General features: G+C 51.7%; 1 protein-coding gene across 1 annotated transcript in view; it reads right to left on the bottom strand.

Annotated features, from left to right (window-relative positions):
• srfa (serum response factor a) overlaps positions 1-9,713 on the bottom strand; it is a 209,202-nt gene extending 199,489 nt beyond the window's left edge. The window contains exon 1 of the mRNA XM_068028613.1: positions 8,881-9,713. Coding sequence (XP_067884714.1) covers positions 8,881-9,384 — 504 coding nt within the window. The 5' untranslated portion in view covers positions 9,385-9,713. The remainder of the gene's footprint in view (positions 1-8,880) is intronic.
• Between the last annotated feature and the right edge of the window lie 3,494 nt (positions 9,714-13,207).

Here is a 13,207-nt window from a genome sequence, read left to right as displayed (position 1 = left end):
GGAGGAGATTACAGAGATAGGGAGGGGCGAGGTCATGGAGGAGATTACAGAGATAGGGAGGGGCGAGGTCATGGAGGAGATTACAGAGATAGGGAGGGGCGAGGTCATGGAGGAGATTACAGAGATAGGGAGGGGCGAGGTCATGGAGGAGATTACAGAGATAGGGAGGGGCGAGGTCATGGAGGAGATTACAGAGATAGGGAGGGGCGAGGTCATGGAGGAGATTACAGAGATAGGGAGGGGCGAGGTCATGGAGGAGATTACAGAGATAGGGAGGGGCGAGGTCATGGAGGAGATTACAGAGATAGGGAGGGGCGAGGTCATGGAGGAGATTACAGAGATAGGGAGGGGCGAGGTCATGGAGGAGATTACAGAGATAGGGAGGGGCGAGGTCATGGAGGAGATTACAGAGATAGGGAGGGGCGAGGTCATGGAGGAGATTACAGAGATAGGGAGGGGCTAGGTCATGGAGGAGATTACAGAGATAGGGAGGGGCGAGGTCATGGAGGAGATTACAGAGATAGGGAGGGGTGAGGTCATGGAGGAGATTACAGAGATAGGGAGGGGTGAGGTCATGGAGGAGATTACAGAGATAGGGAGGGGTGAGGTCATGGAGGGATCTGAAAACAAGGATGAGAATGTTTTTTTAAATTGAGCATTGCTTGCCAGGAGCCAATGACTATCAGTGAGCACAGGGGTGACAGATGGGAATTGGTGTAACTAATGACACAGGCAAGAGTTTTGGATAACCTTGAGTTTACAGACAGTAGAATGTGGGAGACCAGCCAGCAGTGCATCGGAATAGTCAAGTCCGAAGGTAACAAAGGCAAGGATGAGAGTTTCAGTGGCAGATCAGCTGAGACGGGGCAAAGTCAGGAGATGTTAGAGATAGAAAAAGGCAATCTTAGTGATGTATGGCTGGAAGCTCATCCCAAGGTCAAACATGACACTAAGGTTGAGAACAGTCTGGTTCAGCCTCAGACAGTTGCGAGGGAGAGGGATGGAGTCAGTAGATAGAGTACGCCGTTTTTGTGGCAGGGACCGAAAACAGCAGCCTCAGTCTTACCAACAGAAACATAGAAAGATATAAGGCACAGTAGTTGGCCATTCGGCCCATCGTGTCCATACCAGCCCAAATAGATCTATCCGGTCTAATCCCACTTTCCAACTCTTGATCCAGAGCACTTCAAGTGAATATCCAAGTGTTTTTAAATGAGTTGAGGGTTTCTGCCTCTACCACTCTTTTACGCAGTGAGTTCCAGACCCCCACCACCCTCTGGGTGAAAAAATACTCAATTACCCTCTTATCCTTCTGCCAATTACGTTAAACCTAAGCTCCCTGGTTATTAACCTCTGTTAATGGAAATAGGTCCTTCCCATCCAATCTGTCTAGGCCCCTCATAATTTTATACACCTCAATTAAATCTCTCAGCCTCCTCTATTCCAAAGAAAACCCCAGCCCATCCAACCTTTCCTCATAGCTAAAATTCTCCATCCCTGGCAACATCCTCATGCCTTGTCAGTGCATTTGGGGAAAGCTATCCCCCACTTCTCCATATTGAACTCTATTTGCCACTGTTCCGCCTCCCGTCTAGTCCATTGATAACTTCCTGCAGTCGACAGCTTTCTTCTTCATTATCAAGCTTTTTAAATCATACCCCTACATTCAAAGGCAAATCATTTATATATACACCACAAAAACCAAGGGACCTATTCAGAGCCCGATGGAACTCCACAGGGAACAGTCTTCCAATCACAAAAACATCCATCTACCATTACCCTTTGCTTCATGCCTCTGAGCCAATTGTGAATCCAATTTGCCACTTTCCCTTAGATGCCACGGGCCTTTGGTTTTGTGACTAGTTTGCCAGTGGAATGTTATCAAAAGCCTTGATAAAATTCATATAGACGACATCAAAGAACAGTACAGCACAGGAACAGGCCATTCGGCCCTCCAAGCCTGCACCAATCTGGATGCCTGTCTAAACTAACACCTTCTGTACTTCCGGGGCCCATATCCCTCTATTCCCTTCCTATTCATGTATTTGTCAAGATGCCTCTTAAACTTCACTATCGTATCTGCTTCCACCACCTCCCCCGGCAGCAAGTTCCAGGCACTCACCACCCTCTATGTAAAGAACTTGCCTCGCACATCCCCTCTAAACTTTGCCCCTCGCACCTTAAACCTATGTCCCCTAGTAACTGACTCTTTCCCCCTGGGAAAAAGCTTCTGACTATCCACTCTGTCCATGCTACTCATAACTTTGTAAACCTCTACCATGTCGCCCCTCCACCTCAGTCGTTCCAGTGAAAACAATCCGAGTTTATCCAACCTCTCCTCATAGCTAATGCCCTCTAGATCAGGCAACATCCTGGTAAACCTCCTCTGTACCCTCTCCAAAGCCTCCACGTCCTTCTGGTAGTGTGGCGACCAGAATTGTATGCAATATTCCAAGTGTGGCCTAACTAAGACTCCGTACAGCTGCAACATGACTTGCCAATTTTTATACTCTATGCCCCGACCGATGAAGGCAAGCATGCCGTATGCCTTCTTGACTACCTTATCCACCTGCGTTGCCACTTTGTGACCTGTGGACCTGTACGCCCAGATCTCTCTGCCTGTCAATACTCCTAAGGGTTCTGCCATTTACTGTATACCTCCCACCTGCATTAGACCTTCCAAAATGCATTACCTCCCATTTGTCCGGATTAAACTCCACCTGTCATTTCTGCGCCCAAGTATCCAACCGATCTATATCCTGCTGTATCCTCTGACAATCCTCATCATTATCCGCAACTCCACCAACCTTTGTGTTGTCCGCAAACTTACTAATCAGACCAGCTACATTTTCCTCCAAATCATTTATATATACTACAAACACAGGATAGGTGGTGGCGTAGTGGTATTGTCACTGGACTAGTAACCCAGGGTATTTCTCTGGGGACATGGGTTCGAATCCCACAACAGCAGAAGGTGGAATTTGAATTTAATTAATAAATCTGGAATTAAAAGCTAGTCTAATGATGGCCATGAAACCATTGTCGATTGTTCTAAAAACCCATCTGGTTCACTAATGTCCTTTAGGGAAGGAAACCTGCTGTCCTTACCTGGTCTGGCCGACATGTGACTCCAGACCCACAGCAATGTGGTTAACTCTTACATGCCCTCTGAAATGGCCTAGCAAGCCACTCAGTTGTACCTAACTGCTACACAATAAAAAGGAATGAAACCAGACAGACCACCCGGCATCGACCGAGACACCGGAAACAACAACGGCAAACCCAGCCCAGTCGACCCTGCAAAGTCCTCCTTACTAACATCTGGGGGCTTGTGCCAAAGTTGGGAGAGCTGTCCCACAGACTAGTCAAGCAACAGTCTGACATAGTCATACTCACAGAGTCATACCTTACAGACAATGTCCCAGACACTGCCATCACCATCCCCGAGTATGTCCTGTCCCACCGGCAGGACAGACCCACCAGAGGTGGTGGGACAGTGGTACATAGTAGGGAGGGAGTTGCCCTGGGAATCCTCAACATCAAACCTGGACCCCATGAAGTCTCATGGCATCAGGCCAAACATGGGCAAGGTAACCTCCTACTGGTTACCACCTACTGCCCTCCCTCAGCTGATGAGTCAGTACTCCTCCATGTTGAACACCACTTGGAGGAAGCATTGAGGGTGGCAAGGGCACAAAATGTACTCTGGGTGGGAGACTTCAATGTCCATCACCAAGAGTGGCTCGGCAGCACCAGTACTGACCGAGCGGCCGAGTCCTAAAGGACATAGCTGCTAAACTGGGTCTGCAGCAGGTGGGGGGGAACCAACACGAGGGAAAAACATACTTGACCTCATCCTCACCAATCTACCTGCCGCAGATGCTTCTGTCCATGACAGTATTAGTAGGAGTGACCACCGCACAGTCCTTGTGGAGACGAAGTCCTGCCTTCACATTGAGGATACCGTCCATCATGTTGTGCGGCACTATCACCGTGCTAAATAGGATAGATTTCTAACAGATCGAGCAATGCAAAACTGGGCATCCATGAGGCGCTGTGAACCATCAGCAGCAGCAGAATTGTACTCAACCACAATCTGTAACCTCATAGACCGGCATATCCCCCACTCTACCATTACCATCAAGCCAGGAGACCAATCCGGTTCAATGAAGAGTGCAGGAGGGCATGCCAGGAGCAGCACCAGGCATACCTCAAAATGAGGTGTCAACCTGGTGAAGCTACAACACAGGAATATCTGCGTGCCAAACTGCGTAAGCAGCATGCAATAGACAGAGCTAAGCGATCCCATAACCAACAGATCAGATCGAAGCTCTGCAGTCCTGCCAAATCCAGCCGTGAATAGTGGTGGACAATTAAACAACTAACTGGAGGAGGTGGCTCCACAAATATCCCCATCCTCAATGATGGGGGAGCCCAGCACATCAGTGCGAAAGATAAGGCTGAAGCATTTGCAACAATCTTCAGCCAGAAGTGCCAAGTTGATGATCCATCTCGGCCCTCTCCTGAAGTCCCCAGCATTACAGATGCCAAACTTCAGCCAATTCGATTCATTCCGCGTGATATCAAGAAATGACTGAAGGCACTGGATACTGCAAAAGCCACGGGCCCTGACAATATTCCAGCAATAGTACTGAAGACCCGTGCTCCAGAACTTGCTGCGCCCCTAGCCAAGCTGTTCCAGTACAGCTACAACACTGGCATCGACCCGGCAATGTGGAAAATTGCCCAAGTATGTCCTGTACACAAAAAGCAGGAATAATCCAACCCGGCCAATTAACCCCCCATCAGTCTACTCTCAATCAGTAAAGTGATGGAAGGTGTCATCAACAATGCGATCAAGCAGCACTTGCTTAGCAAGAACCTGCTCAGTGACGCTCAGTTTGGGTTCCGCCAGGGCCACTCAGCACCTGACCTCATTACAGCCTTGGTTCAAACATGGACAAAAGGGCTGAACTCAAGAGGTGAGGTGAGAGTGACTGACCTTGACATCAAGGCAGCATTTGACCGAGTATGGCATCAAGGAGCCCTAGCAAAACTGAGGTCAATGGGAATCAGGGGGAAAACTCTCCGCTGGCTGGAGTCATACCTAGCACAAAGGAAGATGGTTGTGGTTGTTGGGGGTCAATCATCGCAGTCCCAGGACATCACTGCAGGAGTTGCTCAGGATAATGTCCTGGGCCCAACCATCTTCAGCTGCTTCATCAATGACCTTCCTTCAATCATAAGGTCAGAAGTGCGGATGTTCGCTGATGATTGCACAATGTTCAGCACCATTCATGACTCCTCAGATACTGAAGCTGTCCGTGTAGAAATGCAGCAAGACCTGGACAACATCCAGGCTTGGGCTGAGAAATGGCAAGTAACATTCGCGCCACACAAGTGCCCGGCAATGACCATCTCCAACTAGAGAGAATCTAACCATTTCCCCATGACATTCAACGGCATTACCATCGCTGAATCCCTCCACTATCAACATCCTGGGGTTACCATTGACCAGAAACTGAACTGGAGTAACCATATAAATACCGTGGCTACACGAGCAGGTCAGAGGCGAGGAATCCTGATGCGAGTAACTCACCTCCTGACTCTCCAAAGCCTGTCCACCATCTACAAGGCACAAGTCAGGAGTGTGATGGAATACTCTCCACTTGCCTGGATGGGTGCAGTTCCAACAACACTCAAGAAGTTCGACACCATCCAGGACAAAGCAGCCCGCTTGATTGACACCCCATCTACAAACATTCACTCCCTCCACCACCGACGCACAGTGGCAGCAGTGTGTACCCTCTACAAGATGCACTGCAGCAATGCACCAAGGCTCCTTAGACAGAACCCACGGCCTCGACCACCTAGAAGGACAAGGACAGCAGACACATGGGAACACCACCACCTGCAAGTTCCCCTCCAAGTCACACACCATCCTGACTTGGAACTATATCGCCATTCCTTCACTGTCGCTGGGTCAAAATCCTGGAATTCCCTTCCTAACAGCACTGTTGGTGTACCTACCCCACATGGACAGCAGTGGTTCAAGTTGGCAGCTCACCACCACCTTCTCAAGGGCAATTAGGGACGAGCAATAAATGCTGACCTCACCAGCAACAACCACATCCCATGAACAAATAAAAAAAATGCAGGAAGAGAATTGGAGAGAACTAAACCGTGCCAGACACAGTGACAACTCCAAACTCAAAGTTTCAACTGCTCCCTTTAGTCACTCACAGCTGGTCATTCCTTGACACATGCTGAATGAAATATTTTTAAAAAGTTAAAACAGAAGCCAGCTTAATTCCAAAGGTAAAGCCCTAATTACAATTAGCATTTATCCAGTGTCTTTAATGTAATAGAAATGCACCAAGGTGCTTCACAGGAATGCTATCAGACAAAATTGATCAGCAAGCTATATAAAGTAAGTTACAGACTTGGGGGAGGCAAGGTTGCATGAAGAGATTTTAACAGAAGAATAAGAATTTCCAAACCTCCTGGTGGTGGTCAGCAAGTACAGGAGTGATGGGTGAGCAGGTTCGGCAAGATGCAAGGCCAGCTGAGAGAATGTTGGAATAGACAAGGATAGAGCTAACAAATGTGTAGATGAGGGTTGCAGCAGCAGATGAGCTCAGCAGGGTGGAGATGAGTGATATTATAAAGTAGGGATATGGGATCAGAGCTCAGGGTCACCTCGGATGCCAAGGTTGTGAACAGTCTGGTTCAGCCTCAGTGACCAGGAAGAGGAACGGAATAAGCAGCAACAAACTGGGGAGGGGGCCACATTGGGGTCATGGCCTCAACTACAAGATCGAGATCCACAACCGTGATTATCTGGTCCCAATTACCAACAGAACAGCTGATATCATGAAAGCCCAGTGGCCTATACCGACTGCCATGACACTTTAAACTGGATCACACAGCCAACCTGACATTCACAATTCACCGTTAGCACAAAGTTTTAACATCCCCCAAATCGCTGGGGAACAGTTCCCTTCAATAGCTCACTCAAGCACCCAACCTTCATGTGGATGCGAGCAGGCTAATCGGCCATGGCAGGAATAATCAGCAGCGTGGAAATCAACCATCAGCAAAAGAAATTACACTATTAACCAGGTTCGGTCACAATTCATCCAAGCACACGGCCTGCTCACTGGGACAGACAGTATACAGACGTAAATAGACAGATTTTTATACACACCGTCCAGCCCAGCAAGTCCCTTCAATCTCCAGGGGCTCTCGACTGCACTTTCTTTACTCCATCTGGAACATTTTCTTTCTTCATGCCCTTCCCCAAACATACCTAACAATTTACCAGTGCCTATTCCAACCTGCACCCCACACCGTTACTTTAATAGCTTTACCTATTTTCTTGTTCATTTTAAAGGGAGGATTCAGCCTCGCAGACGCACCCACCCCCTCCCCGACTCACCTACCCCTTGCCCCCCGGCCCTCCCCTCACAGCCTCACTACGCCCCCCCTTCCCCCTCACAGCCTCACTACCCCCCCCTCACAGCCTCACTACCCCCCCCTTCCCCCTCACAGCCTCACTACCCCCCCTTCCCCCTCACAGCCTCACTACCCCCCCCTTCCCCCTCACAGCCTCACTACCCCCCCCTTCCCCCTCACAGCCTCACTACCCCCCCCTTCCCCCTCACAGCCTCACTACCCCCCCCTTCCCCCTCACAGCCTCACTACCCCCCCTTCCCCCTCACAGCCTCACTACCCCCCCCTTCCCCCTCACAGCCTCACTACCCCCCCCTTCCCCCTCACAGCCTCACTACCCCCCCTTCCCCCTCACAGCCTCACTACCCCCCCCTTCCCCCTCACAGCCTCACTACCCCCCCCTTCCCCCTCACAGCCTCACTACCCCCCCTTCCCCCTCACAGCCTCACTCGCTCCCCTTCCCCCTCACAGCCTCACTCGCTCCCCTTCCCCCTCACAGCCTCACTACCCCCCCCTTCCCCCTCACAGCCTCACTACCCCCCCCTTCCCCCTCACAGCCTCACTACCCCCCCCTTCCCCCTCACAGCCTCACTCGCTCCCCTTCCCCCTCACAGCCTCACTCGCTCCCCTTCCCCCTCACAGCCTCACTCGCTCCCCTTCCCCCTCACAGCCTCACTCGCTCCCCTTCCCCCTCACAGCCTCACTCGCTCCCCTTCCCCCTCACAGCCTCACTCGCTCCCCTTCCCCCTCACAGCCTCACTCGCTCCCCTTCCCCCTCACAGCCTCACTCGCTCCCCTTCCCCCTCACAGCCTCACTCGCTCCCCTTCCCCCTCACAGCCTCACTCGCTCCCCTTCCCCCTCACAGCCTCACTCGCTCCCCTTCCCCCTCACAGCCTCACTCGCTCCCCTTCCCCCTCACAGCCTCACTCGCTCCCCTTCCCCCTCACAGCCTCACTCGCTCCCCTTCCCCCTCACAGCCTCACTCGCCCCCCCCCATTCCCCCTCACAGCCTCACTCGCCCCCCCCATTCCCCCTCACAGCCTCACTCGCCCCCCCCATTCCCCCTCACAGCCTCACTCGCCCCCCCCATTCCCCCTCACAGCCTCACTCGCCCCCCCCATTCCCCCTCACAGCCTCACTCGCCCCCCCATTCCCCCTCACAGCCTCACTCGCCCCCCCCCATTCCCCCTCACAGCCTCACTCGCCCCCCCCATTCCCCCTCACAGCCTCACTCGCCCCCCCCATTCCCCCTCACAGCCTCACTCGCCCCCCCATTCCCCCTCACAGCCTCACTCCTTGACTCTATCCAGAGGTTTCTCCCTGTCTGTCGCTGTTAAATGCTATGTGTATGTGAGAGGTAGGTAAGAGTAGGCGGGCAGACGGACCCAGGACCACCTCGTGTGTGTGTGTGTGTAGATATCTCTCACCTTCTTCATGATGCCAGTCTTCCTCTTGCTGAAAGTTGTGTATCTCCTCAGTTTATTATCGATGAATTCCATTTTAATCTTCACTCGCCCTCGTGTTTTCTTGCCGGGTTTGAGTCCGGCTCCCGCCGCCGCTCCTCCTCCTGCTGCCGCCGCTGCTCCGTAGCCGCCTCCGGCCGCTGTCAGGCCGCCCCCGCTCTCACCGGCCAATCCAGTGGCCGCCGCCGCCTCCAAGTCGGAGAGACGCCGCTTCACCCCGCGCCTGTCAACCGGGGCCGGAGCCACCACCAGCTCCTCGTCTTCATCAGTGCTGGGCTCGGAGCCGCTGTAAGAAGCAGCAGCGGTGCTGGGGAGCTCCCTTTCCCGGAGACTGCCCAGGAGGAGGGGGGTGACAGTAGGAGGAGGTGCTGGAGGTTGAGGGACTGCCTGCTGGAGGCTGCCCGCTGGGGAGCTGCTGTTCTCGGGAGCAGCGGCCGCGGCTCCAGTTCCAGCCTGACTCTGTAACATGGTTCCCGGCTCCAAGAGGCGGCCTGTCTCCCGGACTGTCCCGCTCCCTATCCCGGACTGTGCCAGTCCCGTTCCCACTACCGGGCTCTCCCACTCTCTATCCCGGACTGTCCCGTTCCCACTCCCGGACTGTCCTGGTCTCCCTATCCCAGCTTGTCCCAGTTTCCCTATCCCACTCTCGGGCTCTCTTCCCGCGGGGAAACTAGTTACAATGTGGAACCCGGAGACACCGGGAGAGGAAACCCAGGTCGGATCACAGCCACTGACAACACACCACACAGAAAGTAATCCCTCCTCTCACTACTCACCCGGACCCACTAAAATCACCCTCAACCCAAACTACCTCGCCCCTCCCTCAAAATTCAAATGAATCAAAATAAAGCAATGTTTTCTGCCTCTGGTAACCCTTTTCCGCCGCTTTTACTGGCGGATGAAGAGCAGCTAGCAGGCCCGTACCCGGCACTACTTCACCCTCCCCATATAAAGAGACAATGTTTCCTTTTATGGCGCCAGCTCTCCTTATATGGTGAGTCACCGCTCTGCCCGCTGATTGGTGCAGCCCCTCCTCCCTCCTGGAATAATTTACATACCACAGCGGCTTCCAATGACATCATAGGCGGCAGCTCGGCGCAGGCGGGACGAGTTGTTGCTGTGACAGAGTGTGGGATAGAGAGAGTGTGTGAGGGAGAGAGAGAGTGAGAGAGTGTGGGATAGAGAGAGAGTGTGGGATAGAGAGAGAGTGAGGGATAGAGAGAGAGTGAGAGTGAGGGATAGAGAGAGAGTGAGGGATAGAGAGAGAGTGAGAGAGTGAGGGATAGAGAGAGAGTGAGAGAGTGAGGGATAGAGAGAGAGTGGGATAGAGAGAGAGGGATAGAGAGAGAGTGTGGGACAGAGAGAGTGTGGGATAGAGAGAGAGTGTGAGGGAGAGAGTGAGAGTGAGGGATAGAGAGAGAGTGAGAGAGTGAGGGATAGAGAGTGGGATAGAGAGAGAGGGATAGAGAGAGAGTGTGGGACAGAGAGAGTGTGGGATAGAGAGAGAGTGTGAGGGAGAGAGAGAGAGTGAGAGTGAGGGATAGAGAAAGAGTGAGAGAGAGTGAGAGAGTGAGGGATAGAGAGAGAGTGAGGGATAGAGAGAGAGTGAGAGATAGAGAGAGAGTGACAGAGTGTGGGATAAAGAGAGTGAGGGATAGAGAGTGAGGGATAGAGAGAGAGTGTGGGACAGAGAGAGAGTGACAGAGTGTGGGATAGAGAGAGAGTGAGGGATAGAGAGAGAGTGAGGGATAGAGAGAGAGTGACAGAGTGTGGGACAGAGAGAGTGTGGGATAGAGAGAGTGTGGGATAGAGAGAGAGTGAGGGATAGAGAGAGAGTGTGGGACAGAGAGAGAGTGACAGAGTGTGGGATAGAGAGAGAGTGAGGGATAGAGAGAGAGTGAGAGATAGAGAGAGAGTGACAGAGTGTGGGATAAAGAGAGTGTGAGGGATAGAGAGAGAGTGAGAGATAGAGTGTGGGATAGAGAGAGAGTGAGGGATAGAGAGAGAGTGAGAGATAGAGAGAGAGTGACAGAGTGTGGATAGAGAGAGAGTGAGGGATAGAGAGAGAGTGAGAGATAGAGAGAGAGTGAGAGAGAGTGACAGAGTGTGGGATAAAGAGAGAGTGAGGGATAGAGAGAGAGTGAGGGATAGAGAGAGAGTGAGAGATAGAGAGAGAGTGAGAGATAGAGAGAGAGTGAGAGAGAGTGACAGAGTGAGGGATAGAGAGAGAGTGAGAGATAGAGAGAGAGTGAGAGATAGTGTGGGATAGAGAGAGAGTGAGGGATAGAGAGTGAGAGATAGAGAGAGAGTGACAGAGTGTGGGATAGAGAGAGAGTGAGGGATAGAGAGAGAGTGAGAGATAGAGAGAGAGTGAGAGAGAGTGACAGAGTGTGGGATAAAGAGAGAGTGAGGGATAGAGAGAGAGTGAGGGATAGAGAGAGAGTGAGAGATAGAGAGAGAGTGAGAGATAGAGAGAGAGTGAGAGAGAGTGACAGAGTGAGGGATAGAGAGAGAGTGAGAGATAGAGAGAGAGTGAGAGATAGTGTGGGATAGAGAGAGAGTGAGGGATAGAGAGTGAGAGATAGAGAGAGAGTGACAGAGTGTGGGATAGAGAGAGAGTGAGGGATAGAGAGAGAGTGAGAGATAGAGAGAGAGTGAGAGAGAGTGACAGAGTGTGGGATAAAGAGAGAGTGTGGGATAGAGAGAGAGTGACAGAGTGTGGGATAGAGAGAGTGTGAGGGATAGAGAGAGAGTGAGAGAGTGTGGGATAGAGAGAGAGTGTGAGATAGAGAGAGAGTGAGAGAGTGAGGGATAGAGAGAGAGTGAGTGAGAGAGTGAGGGATAGAGAGAGAGTGAGAGAGTGTGGGATAGAGAGAGAGTGAGAGATAGAGAGTGAGGGATAGAGAGAGAGTGAGAGAGTGTGGGATAGAGAGAGAGTGTGGGACAGAGAGAGTGTGGGATAGAGAGAGAGTGAGAGATAGAGAGTGAGGGACAGAGAGAGAGTGACAGAGTGTGGGATAGAGAGAGAGTGAGGGATAGAGAGAGAGTGAGATAGAGAGAGAGTGACAGAGTGTGGGATAAAGAGAGTGTGAGGGATAGAGAGAGAGTGAGAGATAGAGTGTGGGATAGAGAGAGAGTGAGGGATAGAGAGAGAGTGAGAGATAGAGAGAGAGTGACAGAGTGTGGGATAGAGAGAGAGTGTGGGATAGAGAGAGAGTGAGGGATAGAGTGTGGGATAGAGAGAGAGTGAGGGATAGAGAGAGAGTGAGAGATAGAGAGAGAGTGACAGAGTGTGGGATAGAGAGAGAGTGAGGGATAGAGAGAGAGTGAGAGATAGAGAGAGAGTGAGAGAGAGTGACAGAGTGTGGGATAGAGAGAGAGTGAGGGATAGAGAGAGAGTGAGAGATAGAGAGAGAGTGAGAGAGAGTGACAGAGTGTGGGATAAAGAGAGAGTGTGGGACAGAGAGAGAGTGACAGAGTGTGGGATAGAGAGAGAGTGAGGGATAGAGAGAGAGTGAGAGATAGAGAGAGTGACAGAGTGTGGGATAAAGAGAGTGTGAGGGATAGAGAGAGAGTGAGAGAGAGAGTGTGGGATAGAGAGAGAGTGTGGGATAGAGAGAGAGTGAGGGATAGAGAGAGAGTGAGAGATAGAGAGAGAGTGAGAGAGAGTGACAGAGTGTGGGATAAAGAGAGAGTGTGGGATAGAGAGAGAGTGAGAGAGTGTGGGATAGAGAGAGAGTGAGAGAGTGTGGGATAGAGAGAGAGTGAGAGAGTGTGGGATAGAGAGAGAGTGTGAGATAGAGAGAGAGTGAGGGATAGAGAGAGAGTGAGAGAGAGAGAGTGAGAGAGTGTGGGATAGAGAGAGAGTGTGAGATAGAGAGAGAGTGAGAGAGTGAGGGATAGAGAGAGAGTGAGTGAGAGAGTGAGGGATAGAGAGAGAGTGAGAGAGTGTGGGATAGAGAGAGAGTGAGAGATAGAGAGTGAGGGATAGAGAGAGAGTGAGAGAGTGTGGGATAGAGAGAGAGTGTGAGATAGAGAGAGAGTGTGGGATAGAGAGAGTGACAGAGTGTGGGATAGAGAGAGAGAGAGTGAGGGATAGAGAGAGAGTGAGGGATAGAGAGAGAGTGAGGGATAGAGAGAGAGGGAAAGAGAGAGAGTGAGAGAGTGAGGGATAGAGAGAGAGTGAGGGATAGAGAGAGAGTGAGAGAGTGTGGGATAGAGAGAGAGTGTGGGATAGAGAGAGAGTGAAGAGTGTGGGATAGAGAGAGAGAGTGTGAGGGATAGAGAGAGA

This window comes from Heterodontus francisci, chromosome 3 (assembly GCF_036365525.1).
Source record: "Heterodontus francisci isolate sHetFra1 chromosome 3, sHetFra1.hap1, whole genome shotgun sequence".
In the NCBI taxonomy this organism is placed as follows: Eukaryota; Metazoa; Chordata; class Chondrichthyes; order Heterodontiformes; family Heterodontidae; genus Heterodontus; species Heterodontus francisci.
Note: the sequence above shows the minus strand (reverse complement) of the source record. Positions and strands in the feature narration are given on the sequence as shown.